The sequence below is a fragment of the Crocuta crocuta genome, unplaced genomic scaffold (genome assembly GCF_008692635.1).
Source record: "Crocuta crocuta isolate KB4526 unplaced genomic scaffold, BGI_CrCroc_1.0 scaffold25, whole genome shotgun sequence".
Lineage (NCBI taxonomy): Eukaryota > Metazoa > Chordata > Mammalia > Carnivora > Hyaenidae > Crocuta > Crocuta crocuta.
This window is the reverse complement of record NW_027532015.1, coordinates 4,224,819-4,241,311: the sequence shown is the minus strand read 5'-3', so window position 1 is coordinate 4,241,311 and position 16,493 is coordinate 4,224,819. Positions and strand designations below refer to the sequence as shown.

The 16,493-nt window shown below is 46.3% G+C and overlaps 1 protein-coding gene across 3 annotated transcripts in view; it reads left to right on the top strand.

Moving 5' to 3' along the window:
• Nucleotides 1-16,493, top strand: part of SASH1 (SAM and SH3 domain containing 1) — a 156,508-nt gene that overhangs the window by 119,977 nt on the left and 20,038 nt on the right. For all 3 annotated transcript variants that reach the window (XM_077776181.1, XM_077776182.1, XM_077776183.1), the window contains 7 exons: nucleotides 2,231-2,305; nucleotides 3,773-3,916; nucleotides 7,183-7,318; nucleotides 8,143-8,312; nucleotides 9,060-9,269; nucleotides 9,994-10,144; nucleotides 15,653-15,766. In XM_077776181.1, coding sequence (XP_077632307.1) covers nucleotides 2,231-2,305; nucleotides 3,773-3,916; nucleotides 7,183-7,318; nucleotides 8,143-8,312; nucleotides 9,060-9,269; nucleotides 9,994-10,144; nucleotides 15,653-15,766 — 1,000 coding nt within the window. The remainder of the gene's footprint in view (nucleotides 1-2,230; nucleotides 2,306-3,772; nucleotides 3,917-7,182; nucleotides 7,319-8,142; nucleotides 8,313-9,059; nucleotides 9,270-9,993; nucleotides 10,145-15,652; nucleotides 15,767-16,493) is intronic.

Genomic DNA, 16,493 nt, shown 5'->3' with positions numbered 1-16,493 from the left:
CTGGGCTCCAGTGTTGCAGTCGATGCTGGAATTTAAAGCAAGGAAGTGCAGAAGCCATAAAATGATGAGGCATCTGGGCGCCATACTAGATCTGTAAAGCCCTGAGTCACAGGAAAGGAACTAGAATAAAATCACTGCCTTTGCGAAAATGCAAAAACCCATTTGGCATTATAAGCTGGAAAGGAAAAGGAAATGTTAAAAATTAGCCTTGAGAGGTGGTCATAACATTGCTCGCCAGGTTAGGGGATTTGACGAATGTTTTTGTATAAAGAGGTCTTTAGCTTTTTTTTTTTTTTTTCTTAACATTTATTTATTACTGAGAGACAGACACAGTGCGACAGCTCATGCATGGGAAGGGCAGAGAGAGGGGGAAACACAGAACCCGAAGCAGCCTCCAGGCTCTGAGCTGTCAGCACAGAACCCAACATGGGGCTTGAATTCACAAACCGCGAGATCATGACCTGAGCCCAAGTCGGACACCCGACTGAGCTGCCCAGGCACCCCTCACTTTTTATAGAAGAGAATACAGTTAGGTTGACTATAAGGAAGATCAGAGAGTCCATGTGTATTTGATATAAAATTAGAATGATGTCCATGGTGGATTATTTGAACCAGCAACAAACAGCTTTGGTGAAGGAGAAAGACAGCTGTGTGACATCCTGAATTTGGTTATCGCCAGGTACCTCCCTCCCATCCCACTTCTCTGTCCTGGCCCCACCATTCTGCCCCACACTGCCTGCCATCTCTCACCTTTTGGTTCACGCCTGAGAGGCTCTGGTTTTACAGTGGAAGCTCCCAGAATGTAAGGCCCAGAACTAAGCTTCAGTCCTTCATTTACATACTTAGAATTTTTGACTAAGCCTCAACTCGGGTATGGTAATTGGTTGGAACAAGCTACCAGTTCCTCCGAGCAGCCCTGATGAAAAGTGAAAGCTCAGCACTCAGAGCACGTCTGCTACTCCTGAACGAACCAAAGCTCAGAGAGATTAAGTACTCTGCCTGTCCCCCAACTAGTAAGTGGCAGGACCAGGGCAACCTGTGTGATCCCAGGGACCATGACAATTTCCTTCCCAGATGTTTCCGCTTTCTCAAGTCAGCTAATGCATATCTCAAGTATATTTCTTTGGGGCAAGCTATGTTTCTAGTATGCGCTGTGCTTTTCTGCTCATTTCTTCCATGGAAGAGCTGTTACGTAGACTTCTTTGGGAAGCAATATAAAATATTGGAACCCAGATCTGCTACTCAGCTTTTATTACCAATTGCTTCAAAAGTGAATCCGCTGTAATGAAAATGAGTCTGCCGTACAGACTTTTGGGGGTGGGGGAGGGAGTAGCCATTGAATAGCTTTTGCTGGAAACACAACAGAGAGTTCAAAGCAAGTTTTGAAATATAAAACTACCGAAATATAAGCAGTTCCATAAAGTTGGAAACCAATTAAAGGACAATAAGGTTTTTCATTCTTTACAACATCAGCATTTTTTTCCTATTGAAATTAAGGAGTGTGGTCAAAGACAGTCACTGAATCAACCTTTTCCTTCTGGACAAATGCAGTGTCTTCATACACTCTGAGTAAAAGGGTCATGATTAGTTAAGTTGGGCAGTTAGCTGGGAAAGTTAGCAGCATTTTTGGCTAGGTCAAGGAAGCAATGAGTGAGTAATCCTCTTGGCTTGATTGTACTACTATAAACATAACCTTCTTTCCCCTTCTCAGCGATTTAAAACCAAGCAAAACAAGTCTGTTAGAAAAGCCTGCTGTCAGTGATAGAGCTGTACAGGATTCCAGACCTGGGTTTCTGAGACCACTTTGAGCACATGGATCCCCTAATACATATTCCCTCGTCGTCATTACTGTAGGCAGCTGATATCAGGGGACCAGAAGGGCATGTTCTGTTGCTAAGACACAGGGAATCTTACAGCACCTAACACATGGGTGCTTTTTGGTTGTTGTATTTTTTTTTTTTTTAACCAGTTGGGTTTTGCAAGTTAAGGGGATTCGAGACCTCTGGTATAGGCACAGTTCCAGTGGCCTATGGAAAGGCAAAATGAGGGGAATTTCCTTAAAACATGAATCATTTATTTTTTTTTCCTCATCATTTCTTGTTTTCCTATTTTCATCCTGTGACATACTTGTGATTCGGTGGTTGTCCCGCAAATGGGAAATGGGTTGGTGAACCCCTGGCCGACGTAAACATAACTGGATTATTCCTGCCCCGCCCTCTCCTTTCCACAGAGAACCTGTAGTTTTGGAGGATTTGACTTAACGAATCGTTCTCTACACATTGGCAGCAACAATTCTGACCCAATGGTGCGTATACATCAGAGGAAAACGCAGAAAGGTTTGGATTCAAGCATGTGGTTGAGTTTCACATTTAGTGCCTTCGAGAAATGATTGTGGGTAACATCAGTGATCCTACATCATATTTGGAAAGAAGCTCCTTAGTACCCATCTTAGAGATGCTTTGCTGTTCCATGCAGAACAATGATGACCACCTCCACTGATGGTGATGCCTTTGATTCCGGTTTTCTTCAAGTCACAAAGCCAGAGGAGTTTGGCTTCTGCGGTCTTAGCCTACATGCTTTTCGCTCACACTGGCAGCAAGTGCACACGACCACCACACACAGGAAGTGTGACAGGATGGAGCCCTGTGATCAGGGTCCAACAGGAAGTGCCCACATTTCTAAGAAACCAGTCTTCTCACAGGCCAAGTGCATGGCTCTGTGTGATGAGTCTAGGTCTTTCTGATCTGGGGTGTCCTGGAATGAACCCAGTATCCTTGGACCCAAACCAACCCTGACTCTTCAGAGCCAAGGTTCCAGCTGCCTGAGATCTGCTTCTGGATCTCTCTGGGGACAGGCCACCACTGTGGTGCACAAACTCCGTTCCCTAAGGTTTCCTTTCTGAGGCTCCAAGGATGTACGTGAATTTTACCTACAGTTTTGTTTCCCCTTTATGCATCTGGCCTGAAACTATGAAGTTACAATTCCATGCTTTGTATTTGTGAATATATATCATGTGTCAGCTAAAATACCCATCTGTGATTTTTCAAGTGTTTGAGAATTTCCTAGAAGAATAACACTATTTTACTTGGATATCAAACTTTATTGATTCATAAGCCAGTAATTTCATGTAGCCAATCTTTACCAAAAAAACATGAGAGAGGAAGTAGCATTTCTTTATCCTTTCTCAGGGGAAAGTTTCTTTCAACGTAAAATAGAAGGAGAGGTGACCACAGTCTTGTTCAGGGAAGGAAATGTACATAGTCTTAGCAGTTGACCACATGGAGTTTAGAATGCCGCAAGTCCAATCAGATGTGGGACTGCCAGTGACCGAGATTTGCCATTTTGTTCTCCCCCCGCCCCCCCCCCGGGGGTGATTCAGTAGTAGTATCCTTCTCTTCTTGCCTGCTGCTGGGATTATGTGAACATTGGTTCATTTAAATTGCTCTTTATCAGTGAAACGCGGTCCCCTTGGGTATCTAAAACGATGAGGAAAAGTATAATAGGAGAAGAATATACTAAGGTTAAAAAACAGTAAGTGACCCATATCCCACTTTAAACAAACAAATATACAAAAGGGCCTTAGCGAGTAGCTTTTAATTTTCAGTCAAAAAGACAAATAGCAGCACCGAGTTAACACAGGAAAAATCTCCAGGTCCTGGGGGATGCCAGTCTTTTTTCTGAGAGGTAGAACCATGATGGTTTGAATAATAAAACCTGTTTCTGGGCTTCCTTTTTCTGTGATTAAAGGTATTTACAACACTTTGTTTTGCAGAGTAAAGAAGGAGATTTTGTGTACAAAGAAGTTATCAAATCACCCACTGCCTCCCGCATCTCTCTTGGAAAAAAGGTGAAATCTGTGAAAGAGACCATGAGGAAGAGAATGTCTAAAAAATACAGCAGCTCTGTCTCTGAGCAGGTATGGAAGTCCTAAGCAGAGAGCCAAGCCAAGGGTGATCAGTCTGTGATTGGATATGGTGCCAAATACGTTCATTGATATTAACCAGGCTCCAGGATGATGCTTAGTTTGTGGACACAGAAGTTCAGTTGACATCTATTCAATAATTTATTCAAAGATTCAGTAAACATCAGCACTTAAGGTAGTCCATGCATAGCGCTGGGGATACTAGATGCCCTGCCTTGATACAGAAGGATTTTATTTGATGGAATATCTATCCCTTGCTACAAAATGGATCACCGGAATCAAACCTCAAAAAGATACTCAGGTTTCCTTAGATAGCAGAACTTTTCAAATCAGGTAGAGTAAGTTTCTCTAAACCTCCTAGCAAGGGGACCTTCTGATAGTAGTTGTTTCTGCAGGGGGTGTTTTCATCGACTGAACCTGTCCGTGGCCATTAAGGTAGCACAGAATAGAGCCCTTCCCATTCTCGGATTTCATCAGTAGAAACATGACCAGTTCCTGTTCTAATCCTATGGATGGAGGGAATAAGGGCATTTGGAGATTGGGCCTTGAGGTGATTTTGACCTTTTGACTTTCCTTTCCTCTGGCACCTTTATAGCATTGGAGACGTTTGTCAACTTGAAGTATTTTGGTAATGCTGCTTTATCTACCAAATAAAAACAGGGAAAGCAGACATTTTTGCTCAGCTGCTGCCCTCTAGTGGACGTAGGAAGCTGGAATCCAAACATCTCCCCTGTTTGAGTCCCTGAACACCAGGTAGCCACTGGCCTGCACTGTGATTCAGACGAAGCCCACCCAGTATCTTCAGCCTATTCCAGTGGTTCTTGTAGGGGACGACGGGTGTGTGTACAGATTTTGTTTCCGTTCCAACTGGGCACATTTTTGATGGTCACAACTGGTGGGAGTGGGGCAGGCTGGGTGCCACTGGCATCTAGTAGATAGAGGATAGAGATGCTGGTAAACCTTTTATGACAGCTCGCCACAGCAGTTACAGATCCACCATGCTGACTGCTCAGGTTGAGAAACTGGCTTGTTAGACCTACAGGAGAGGTGTAGGCTGCCTCCTGTATGTCTTCCCTTCGTCCCCGTGGGCTCGGGAGCAATGGCGATTCTAGGTTTCTGCACAGCAGTGAGGCAAACTGCTGTCTCCCATGAAGCAGACGCCATGCCCATCACTGCAAGCAGTGCCACGAAGCTAAAGCACGTTATTCCCCTGATTTGAAACATCCACTAAAAGCTCTTATACACTTGCATTCTTAAGGGGTTTCTGCTTTATGCATCATGAGCAGAGAACTTTAATGTCAACTTCAGCCACTTTCTAGAATTATGCTAGTACAAAGCAGGCTTCTAGTCTTAATTCTCTACTTTTTTGAAGCAGTCATTTCACTTACGTTAAAAGGAATAAATGATCATTATAACGTTCTTTGTAGAGAGAAAACTAATGTTGCAAGGTTTATTTTTAAACATTTTAGTAGACATATCAACCATTATGGTCAAGATCTTTGCTCTGTCCCTGCTGTATGCTCAGCACCTAGAATAGTACCTCTTTACAGGTAAACAATAAATGTGATGAATAAATTAATAAAAGTAATTGAGAACAGACAGGATCAGAGATGTATATTTCATATTGCTGTTGTTCAAAATGGGTGTTTTCACAGAAGCACTAAAGAAGATCATTGGAGGGGCACCTGGGTGGTTCAGGTGGTTGGGTGTCTGGCTCTTGATTTCAGCTCGGGTCATGACCTCATGGTTTGTGAGATCGAGCCCCGAGTTGGGCTCTGCATTGACAGTGCTTGACTGCTTGGGATTCTCTCCCTCTGCCCCATTCCTGTTTACATTCTCTCTCTCTCTCTCTCTCTCTCTCAAAATAAACAAACTTTAAAAAACTTTTAAAAAGATGATTGGAAAGATGACTTACTTGATGATTCAGAAAGAGGAATGAAAATATTTTCAGGAATTCATACTTCACAGCTTCAGTTACTCCTCAGTGGTGGCACCTCTGTTTATATTTGTTTTGGGGGTTGTTTGCTCACTTTCCTTAAATGTAAAGCATAACTGTGGGGGTGGGGGGGGCTAGCTGGCTTAGTTGGTAGAACACATGACTCCTGATCTCACGGATTGAGTTCAAGCCCCAGGTTGGGCATAGAGCCTACTTAAAAAAAACAAAAAACAAAAATGTGCTTTGGGTCAGAGGCTCCCATTACTGTTGTCCTTAAATGTCTGCAGGACCCACAGAATCGCATCAAAGCCCTTCTGATGATTCAGCACCATGCAAATAACAGGTTTCATTTAGATGGTTTTGTCCTCACGTGGCTATGTGATGTGCCAGAAAGTGCTATGTTTTGGCAAGTAAACCATTCTGACTGCAAACTTTTTGAAGCATGATATTGCCTATCTGTATAGTATCACTAATCAAATGAGCGTGCTATACTTAACATGTGCAATACTTAACATGTGCAAATGAGGGTCCCCGAAGCTAATACTACACCGCCACCCCAAAAGTGAAAAGTACTGCTGAATCAGTGCTGTCCTCATTCTGATCTGAAAGGGACTGCACAGCTTTTTACTAACAACACATAAAGGATGTGAAAGAAGCTAAAGCCACAGATGACATATAGAAATTTTATTACAGACCAAAAAAAAAAAAAAAAGATATTTTTGTTAAATACTTGTATCCTAAATTGCTATTTCATTAGCTAATTTTAATAATTTATGTAAACAGAAGAAGAATTTGGGTTTTCGGGTTTTTTTTTTTGTTTTTTTTTTTTGCTTTAAAGNTAGCTAATTTTAATAATTTATGTAAACAGAAGAAGAATTTGGGTTTTCGGGGTTTTTTTTGTTTTTTTTTTTTGCTTTAAAGTATAAACATTTCCCTTCAGATTAAATATTTTCTGATAGTACTTCCAAATCGTACGTACATTACTGGTAGATTGTACTTGATCTGCATTTGCAGTCCATTGTTATTAGCAACCTAAAGACTATGCTACATGTCTCTAAGCCTTTAATAAAATGTTCTAAGAGGTCGATCTTTTTTTTTTTGGAGATTTCAAGACTGACTATTTGAGCATGAAGAATGATTGAGTTACGTGAGCCACAACTTTAAACTGAAGGCTACAGATTAAAAAGGAGGAGGATTTGGGGTGCAGAATCAAATATGGGGATAAAAATGGATTTGATTGATTTAGCTGAGGGCTAAATTGCTTCAAATTATGAAAGGGCACCCGTCACTCTGATGCAATTAATTTTGTTGAAATCCATTTCAGGACTCAGGCCTGGAGGGAATGCCTGGCTCCCCTCCGTCTTCACAGCCTGACAGTGAACACATGGACAAGCCGAAGCTCAAAGCCGGCGGTTCTGTTGAGAGTCTGCGGAGTTCTCTGAGTGGCCAGAGCTCAATGAGTGCGTCCAGTTTGTCACTATAGATGGTTTCCGTTGGAGTCCAAATCAGACTTTTTTTACTGAGCATCAGGATCAGGCAGTCGAAAGATAAATAAGACCAAGTTCCCCCTCTTAGGGTGCTGTTAGACCTGCAAGATATCGGGACCTAGAGTTGTATTTGTGCCATAGCAGATGTACAGCAGTGGCACAAGAAGGGGGTGATGAATTTTGATTGGAGAAACTAGGGAAAGGATCTCAGAGGAAGGATCTGGAGAATGGAGGGGAGTAAGTCAAGGGGAAAGGCTCATGAAATGAGCAACGTAAGAGGTGGGGGAGGGGAAAGAATTATAAATGTCACAGGCAACGGGCACCATTCAGCCACTCCAGGACTAATGGGTGATATCGCCAAATGGTGTGGGGGAGGAGACTAATTTAAACCCACCATTTTCAGAGCACCTGGCCCTGTGCCAGTTCTTTGACTTCTTTGAGTTTCCTCGTCTGTAAAATGGGGTAAAAACAGTATGCCTGAGAGGTTATGAATGTTGAAGGCTTATGGTGTCCTCCGTTAGGGAGTCTGTGACCATAAGCGTAACTATGGGGTCATAATGATAACTTGCTGGAGTCCTCTGTCCATTTAGGTGGTGGATTAGGGATAGCCACCAGGAAGTTCAGATCCCCTGGACTTACAACCCAGCCCTGCTGTGGTCCTCACATAACCATTGTGGCTTGTGACTTCCCAGCTGTGTCCCTCAATTTCCTAATCTGTGATAATCTTTAATGCCTTTAAGCTCTGCTACATAGGAAGTCTGTATTTACCCTGGTTCTTCCTATTTTTTCCTGTGCAGGCGGTCAGACAGTAAGTACCACTGATTCCTCAACCAGCAACAGGGAGAGCGTCAAGTCAGAAGATGGTGATGATGAGGAGCCTCCCTACCGGGGCCCCTTCTGCGGGCGCGCCAGGGTGCACACCGACTTCACACCTAGTCCCTATGACACGGACTCGCTCAAGCTCAAGGTGTGTCTCTGCCTGGCCTCGCGCTGGCCCTTTGTTTCTTTGAGGCGTCTTTTGTTTTCCTCACTGTTGAATCCTGGGTCGATGTTGGGGTGCCGGTATCTTGGCTACTGTGATAAACTGGTCTCGTCTGTACAGAAAAAAACAAAACCCAGCTAGCACTTAGGACGAAGGTGGGTCTTGTGTCAACCCTCTGTCGTCACCATCTCCTCCCCCAGTCCTTACCTCTGACCTCNCACCCCACCCCACCCCCCTCCCTTTCAGTTTCTGTGCTTCCTCCAGCTGAAGAAACCTGCCTGCCTTCTCTGTGTGTGACTGACCAGTGAGGCTGTTACGGGACAGCTGGAGCCGCACAAGCTTAGGACATGGTTACAGGACAGGGCTTGCTGCTGGCATCTGATCGCTGGGAAGTTCCTTCCCTAGGAAGTAGGAGCTCGGGATGGTGGCCAGGCGTCCAGAGAGCCAGCCAGGTGCCACCTAGCCATAAGCACCAAGAGACGTGTCAGCCACATTTCACCTTGTGGTGAAGGGCGGGGAGAGGAGCATGAGACCTCAGGCCTGCAAGGAGTCTAGCCGAGTCGGGAGAGCGCTGGCTCTCTGCCAAGCCCCCTGTCACGGACAGTCACCTGTGGAACCCTGATGCTGGCCTTCGTTGTAGGTTCTCATCTGTGTGACTGACACATCTGACTGGTGCATGGTTCATGCCTAGAGATGTACCTAATGGAAAGCTCTTTGTTCCCTGGGCCACAGAAAGGAGACATCATCGATATAATCAGCAAGCCACCCATGGGCACCTGGATGGGACTGTTGAACAACAAGGTCGGCACATTCAAGTTCATCTATGTAGATGTGCTGAATGAGGAAGAAGAGAAGCCCAAGCGCCCCACCAGGAGGAGGAGAAAAGGAAGACCACCACAGCCCAAATCTGTGGAGGATCTCCTCGACCGGATCAACCTGAAAGTCAGTTTCTTCCTGTTCTGGTCATACACGGCTCCCTGGTGCCTTCTCCTTTTCCTAAATTAAGCAAGGGCACTTGCAGGGAAGGGGAGGGGGCGATCTATGTCAGCCAACAAGGGCTGCCCGTTACTATGATGCGTATCCATTATTCTACAGAGAAATAGGTACCAGTATTCTAACGCAGCCATCGACCTCTGCTGTGGGTGACCTCCCGGTCAGAATTTGCTATTAGCCCCAAGAACAGCTTTCAAAGAGCTGGAGCTCCGAGCTGCTACCAGGAAGTGCTGTAAACACACACCCCTGGTGCCCTGCTCGCTCAGCTCCTCAGACCATGAGGATTCACGCCCCCGGTCCCTCTCAGGATCTAGTGAGCCAGGGCCACAGCAGTAGATTGGTCTCCCCCCTGCAAGACCCTCTTGCTCCTGGAAGTCTCCTTGACTGTGCACTTTGGTGCATCAGGGGCCTCAGTCATAGCCAAGGGCACAGTTAAAATGCAAGCCAGTGGGGTCCATCTCAGCCTGCAAGGTACATCTTCTTAACCTCTGATTAATGAAATGCCCTGTGTGCCTGCTGAGCTGTAGGGCTAGGAGGTACAGAACAGATTACACACGATGCTTAGGGATCTCCAGGTATGTGAAAGGGACTGTGGAAAGAGTTTAGGGGTTCGAGGCTGGCTGCGGGCCCAGAATCACAAGCTTGCTGACTCCCATGGCTCCCTCCCTCACAGGAGCACATGCCCACTTTCCTGTTCAATGGCTATGAAGACCTGGACACCTTTAAGCTCCTGGAGGAGGAAGACTTGGATGAGTTAAACATCCGGGACCCGGAACACAGGGCCGTTCTCTTGACAGCGGTGGAGCTGTTACAAGAATATGACAGTAAGTCCCTCGCAGCACACACGTGTACCTCGTTAGAGCAGCTGCATGCTCAGGTCTCTAGTCATTCGTTTGGTCCTACTCGATCCAAAGCCAGGGCCAATTTTGTACTGTGTCAAACAGCACAGAGGCGCGAATTCCCAGTGTAGCCCTTCGGGTTTATGTGGGAGCAAAAGAAAACCGTAGGCTGGCCCCTTTCCTGGTGTTTGTAGGTAACATTTGAGGAAAGTGCTGCTCTAAGTGAGCATTGAATTGCGGTGTCTTCTTTTTTTATAAAAATCCTTTTTTAATTTATGTTGTTAAAGTTTAATTAATTAATTTTTGAGAGAGAGAGAGAGTGAGCCGAGGAGGGCAGAGAGAGAGGGAGACACAATCCAAAGCAGGCTCCAGGCTCCGAGCTGTCAGCACAGAGCCCATGTGGGGCTTGAACCCACGAACCGTGAAATCACGACATGAGCCGAAGTCAGATGCTTAACTGACTGAGCCACCCTGGTGAAAGTTTATTTCCTTTGAGAGAGACAAAGAGAGCACAAGCAGGGGAGGGGGGCAGAGAGGGAGAGAGAATCGCAAGCAGGTTATGCACTGTCTGCACAGAGTCTGCTGTGAGGCTCGATCTCACAAACCGCAAGATCATGGCCTGAGCCCAAATCAAGAGTCCAACACTTAACCGACTGAGCCACCCAGATGCCTCAAAGTTTATTATTTTGAGAGGAAGAGAGGGCATGTGCAAGCGAGAGAGAGAAAGAATATCCCAAGCAGGCTCTGTACTGTCAGCACAGAGCCCAGTGCAGCGCTTGAACTCATACGAGATCAGGACCTGAGCTGAAGTCGGATGCTTAACAGAATGAGCCCCAGGCGCCCAAGTTGAGGTTTTCTTAACCCTGTAGATGCCACCTTAGGCACCATGGGATGTGTAGCCTCAGCGGGCTGTCAGGACACGCAAAGGTAACAGACATACCGGGAGTATCTTGCCCAGCCAAGGGTTAATCACTTCCCAAAGCGCACCGGGACTGTTCTCGTATTGAATAGGATGGTTAATGAATATAGGACATTCATTGGCTTCCACTGAAGCAGGAAGTTTCTGAAATGAATATGTAGAGATTCCACACTGCAAATTCTCAGCCGAAGTCATAGCTCATTTTTATAGTCCATGGGCAGCATTCAGTAAGCGCACAGCTTTTATGTAGTCTATTTGAATACACTGTATCCTTTGCTCCATTAACCTAGTCTTCTCTTGCTCTTTATTCTTCAGTCTGGCATCAAAAATATTCCTGAAATTATGCATCACGAGGGGAGTATCCTTCCTAGTTACTGAATTCAAATGCATTTTCTTTCAAGTGCCCTGCTTCACTAGCTAATAGCAGTTCTATAGCTAAAAGACAAACCAAAACCATGGTTAATGGTGGGAAAGAAATAGATACATTACTGAATGTATCGGGCCCAAGAGACATGGGAGCGAGCGAGGCAGTACAGTTAAATTCGCTTCTGCTTAATCGGTCCTCCCTCTAAATTAACGGATAACAGAGGACCACACACCATCAAAGAGATGGCTGAATGCTAGATAAACACACCGCCTTCAGGGAGAGATCTGAAGAGGACTGTGTTTCATAGTTAATACCACTTTATAAACATGACTCTTTGGTGTCGGAGGGTCTCCTGGAGGTCCGTGGCCAGGTTGTCCACAAACAGCCTCCTGGCCCGCTGCCTGGTGTGGCCAGCCAGCTACACTAATACCCATTACTGTTAAATCACCTAGTCTCCTGGACCACAGCTGCTCTATAAAATAGCCCAGTTGCGCTTCCTCAGCCCCTGAGAACACCTGGTTTATCAGCCCTGTGCCTTACGTTTCCCAGGGCACTCAGAACATAGGAGCAAAGCCAAACACACAGGGTGACACAGGCCGGACGTGCGTTCTCTGTCCTGCCGCCCTGGCTCAGAGTCACTGGTCCTCCTGGGATCACATCCTGAAGCTTGTACCTGGGGATATTTTGTAGGAGGGAACCTAGCATGATGCAGACTCAGAGTCTAAGGAGGGCTCTTTCCTTCTTCAAATCTGCGCTGCACCGCTGCTCAGACTATGCGCAGTGTATAAAGTAGCTTGTCCTCTTACTGGTTCTAAAACAAAGGCTTCAGGGGCGCCTGGGTGGCTCAGTCGGTTAAGTTTCTGACTTCGGCTCAGGTCATGATCTCATACTTCGTGTGTTCGAGCCCCACGTACGGCTCGGAGCCAGGAGCCTACTGTCCCTCCTCCGCTTGCACTCTCGCTCACTCTCTCTCTCAAAGATAAACATTTAAAAACCACACACACAAAGGCTTCCGGGGCTCCCGAGTGCTGGTTAGTGCCAAGGGTCTGGCTCTAGACTTTTCCCAGGATTATAAGATTTTATATTCGGTGCAGTCACATTATATGCATTATATGTAAGTAACATTCTAAATAACTGACAACCAAGAGGAACACCATAGATTCTGTCCAACTCAATCTCTGTGCCCCAGACAGATCCAGAGATCTACTCAGATCGTGCACCTTTTCCAGCTCTCCCACCCACAGGAGCGGGAAGCCCCTCCCCACCGCTGCTCGCCGTCAGACCCGCCAGTCCCTCTCACTGCACGTCTGTGCATGGGGAGCGCAGGCCTCTGCACAGGGTTCCGCCTGGGAAAGGCTCTAATTGTCTGAGAGCATTTCCCTATACTGATACCAAAGCCACTGCCCTAGGCCTGCCAAATAAAAGCTCGTGGTTAATAATATTAATAAATATTTTAATCAGCAATTATTTCTAATATTCAGAGAAGTACAGAGGAAAAAAAGCCATATCCCCCTATGCAAAATCCAACTAAAGTTAACATTTTGGCATATTTGCTTTGATTCTTTTTTAAAGAAATACAAGAAAGGCCTGCTCTCCAAGAATGCCACTCCCTCCCCTCGTCTTTCCCGAGGCAACTGCTCCCCAGAAAATGGTGTGGGTGCCTGTGCACCAGCGCCTTTTGATATTTGGACAGAACAGTGTCTTAGCGCATTGTTCCTCCGTGTGTGTGTGTGTGTGTGTGTGTGTGTGTGTACTGAGGTGGGGGCGGGGAGAGGGCTTCAGGCCCAAGTTCAGGTCCTCCCCAAACAGGGTTTCAGCCCCCAGACCCCTACGCTTATTTGACTGTGAGAAGAATGTTCATGGCCCTCGCTCACCTTCTTTCATGTCCTTTGTACAGTGGCATTCACGCTAGTAAGTGGGGGGAGGGCATCCAGCCGTGAATCCGCAGTACATCTAGCAGGCACGCACCCCACCTCTCGGAAGGAGGACCGTTATTTGGCGAATACTGGCCTTTAGTTTTAGGGAATTTTGCTAAGCTTAATAGTTGGGTTGCTGCTTATTGGCTCTTTAATAAAGTGACCATAGACCCTTGACATATGCCTCGTGACTGTACCAGCTGAACTGGTTTTGTGAGGCAACACGAGGGATCCCTTCGCTCCCCGTGAATTCAGGCCCCCTGCTGGAGTCTGGTGAGGCCAGCATCCCGGAGACGGACACACAGTCTGCCCTTTCATGCAGGGGCAGCGTTCTCTCTTGTCCCCATCGGTCAGCACCTGGGGGGTCTGTTTTGGCTGCAACGATAATACACAGAAGGGTCTCGCCGATGACAAACTGCACTGCTTCCTCTTCCTGGGTTGTAACTGGTAGTTAAGAGCCTTCAGTTGATAGGTACCATTTTCCTAAATGACATGCTAGGCTAGGACAAAGGCCACTTCAAATCCACAGACTCTTCCACAGAATGAGGACAGCACTCCAGAATGTTCTTCTTCTTGTTTGGGGGGAAGGTAAACGTTTTGTCGTTGTGCTTCCTGTTAATTTTTCATTAGTTTAAAAAACCGCATTTAAAAAAATTTTTTTTGAGAAAGAGAGTGAGACAGAGCACGAGAGGGGGAGGGCTAGAGAGAGAGAAGGAGGGAGACAGAATCCGAAGCAGGCGCCAGGCTCTGAACCCACAAACCACGAGATTGTGACCTGAGCCAAAGTCAGACGCTTCGCAACCAGGTGCCTCCAAAAAACAGCACTTCTTAATCTGTGGTTCTGCTTCAAGGGGTTCCTCTGCCACGATTAGTGTCCTAACAACGCTGTCCATGTGAGAAGTGCCAACAGGAAGTGGTGAGTAGAACAGCTATACGTTGTGGATGCAGTCGGCTACCTTCCTGCAACTTATTTTTTTATGACCTGAGAAAAGACATCAGTATTCTGTTTTGTTTTTCTTTCTGTGGTAGGGGAGGGGCCGTGAAGAGAAAGGAAAGTAAATCCAGGCCATTTATCACGCACTGGTTGTTTTATGTAGGAAAGGTTCTCTTGGTTTCTGTTTAATGGGACCAAGTGCCCCCTCCACATAGTATTAACAGTATTACAGACACGTTCTCCCTGTAACCTCACTCCCACACGTGCCTGCGTTGGAGAACGTGCGGGTGATGAAGGCCCTCCTTACTTCCCATGTGATGGACTTTTAGACTTTCCCTTGACAGAAACATCAGGTACTTAAGAGGCTTCTTTAAAGTGGGGACATTCAGGGGCACCTGGGTGGCTCAGTCTGTTAAGCGTCCGACTTCATGATCTCACGGTTCGTGGGTTCGAGCCCCGCGTCGGGCTCTGTGCTGACAGCTAGCTTAGAGCCTGGAGCCTGTTTCAGAGTCTGTGTCTCCCTCTCTCTCTGACCCTCCCCTTTTCATGCTGTCTCTATCTCAGAAATAAATAAAAAACATTTAAATAAATAAATAAATAAATAAATAAAATAAAGTGGGGACATTCAGCTTCCAGTCACCCGCCTGAAGAGTGTCCATTACTCAGTGTCCAGGTCAGAGGGCTCCCAGGCTTTCCCCATCCAACCTTTGTGTTCCTGGAACAGAAACCCTGACCCAAAACAACGGGAGAAGGCAGAAATGAAAGAAAACCCTCTTGCATGTTCCAAACAAACAAAAACAAAAGGATTTAGCTTGTGCCCCCTTCAGGTTAGGGGTTAATGCCCCCCATTTGCCAGCCTTACTCCTGTTGAAAGAATCCAAGAGCCAGAGCTTGTCACCAAGACCTGAGAATGCTCCTAAAGTCAGTATTTCATGTACCACTTAATTTGGAAGACGCAGCTGAACGATTTCTCTAAAAAGCCCACACGGCCTAATAACCTGCTCATGAAAGGGGCATATTCTCCCTTATCATCCCCTCTGTGGTCCCATCCCTCGGAAAGGACACGGATTGAACGTCCCCCCTTCGTGACGGGCCAGAGTCCCCCTCTGAGTAACTTAACAGACACTGACAAACTGCCCCTAGACGATCTCCCTCTGAATGGATTACCGTGTTATACTTTACAGACGACTGTTCTGACCTCCTCCGTTCATTTTTGTCATTCGCTTTAAAATAATTAGCTCCCTTTCAGAAGTCCGAGGCTTCAAAACGTACCTTGATAATGGGATAAACTCAGGACTTGGTGGGCTCTGATTTTCATTCCCCTTCTGATGCCATGCTATGTGTTTACCCTCCGTAGGTAACAGCGACCAGTCGGGGTCCCAGGAGAAGCTGCTTGTCGACGGCCAGGGACTGAGTGGGTGCTCGCCGCGAGACTCCGGGTGCTACGAGAGCAGCGAGAACCTGGAAAACGGTAATGTGCACACGGGTAACTGTAGGTGCGCCTTCCTACACCAGCCCCTTGGATCATTTCTGGACAGCTGTGCTTTGGCACAGGACGGCCTGTCCTCCTCAGCCCGAGCCACACCTTGGGGGATAATGGCGCCGGGGACAAGTTTTTCCAGGATTACTGGTGCTTCACTAAGATTCTTTAAAAGACTGAAGCTCTCTTGAGAGGCCAGGCAACTGATGTTGCTGAGAAACGAACATAGTGGTGGTCTCCTTCCTCCATCCCACTTAGCACATAAATGGAGAGCTTAAGACGCATGTGTGCCAGGGAAAGGATCCTCCACTTTTCAGGACCGTGAAGCTCTTAGCGCCTTAGCCCTAGGGTGTGGATCATGAAAGAGCCATGTGGTTTAGAGTGAGGAGTTCTGGGAGTTGAACCCCGAATAGAGCATTTATTAGCCAAAGACTTGACTTCATGTATCCGACCCCCCTCACCCCTGAACTAGTGAGTTTCTCTTTGTTCTAAGAGTTAAGTATTAATAGCTAGCATTTATTAAACACAGACTATGAACTGGGCAGTGGGTTGAGTCCTTAGGTTTGTAGTTATTAATCATCCCTCAAACCCTGCACTGCCCATTGTTTTTTTTTAATGTTTATTTTTGAGAGAGAGAAAAATAGAGCATGAGCAGGGGAGGGGCAGAGAGAGAGGGAGACACAGAATCCAAAGCAGGCTCTAAGTGGTCAGCACAAAG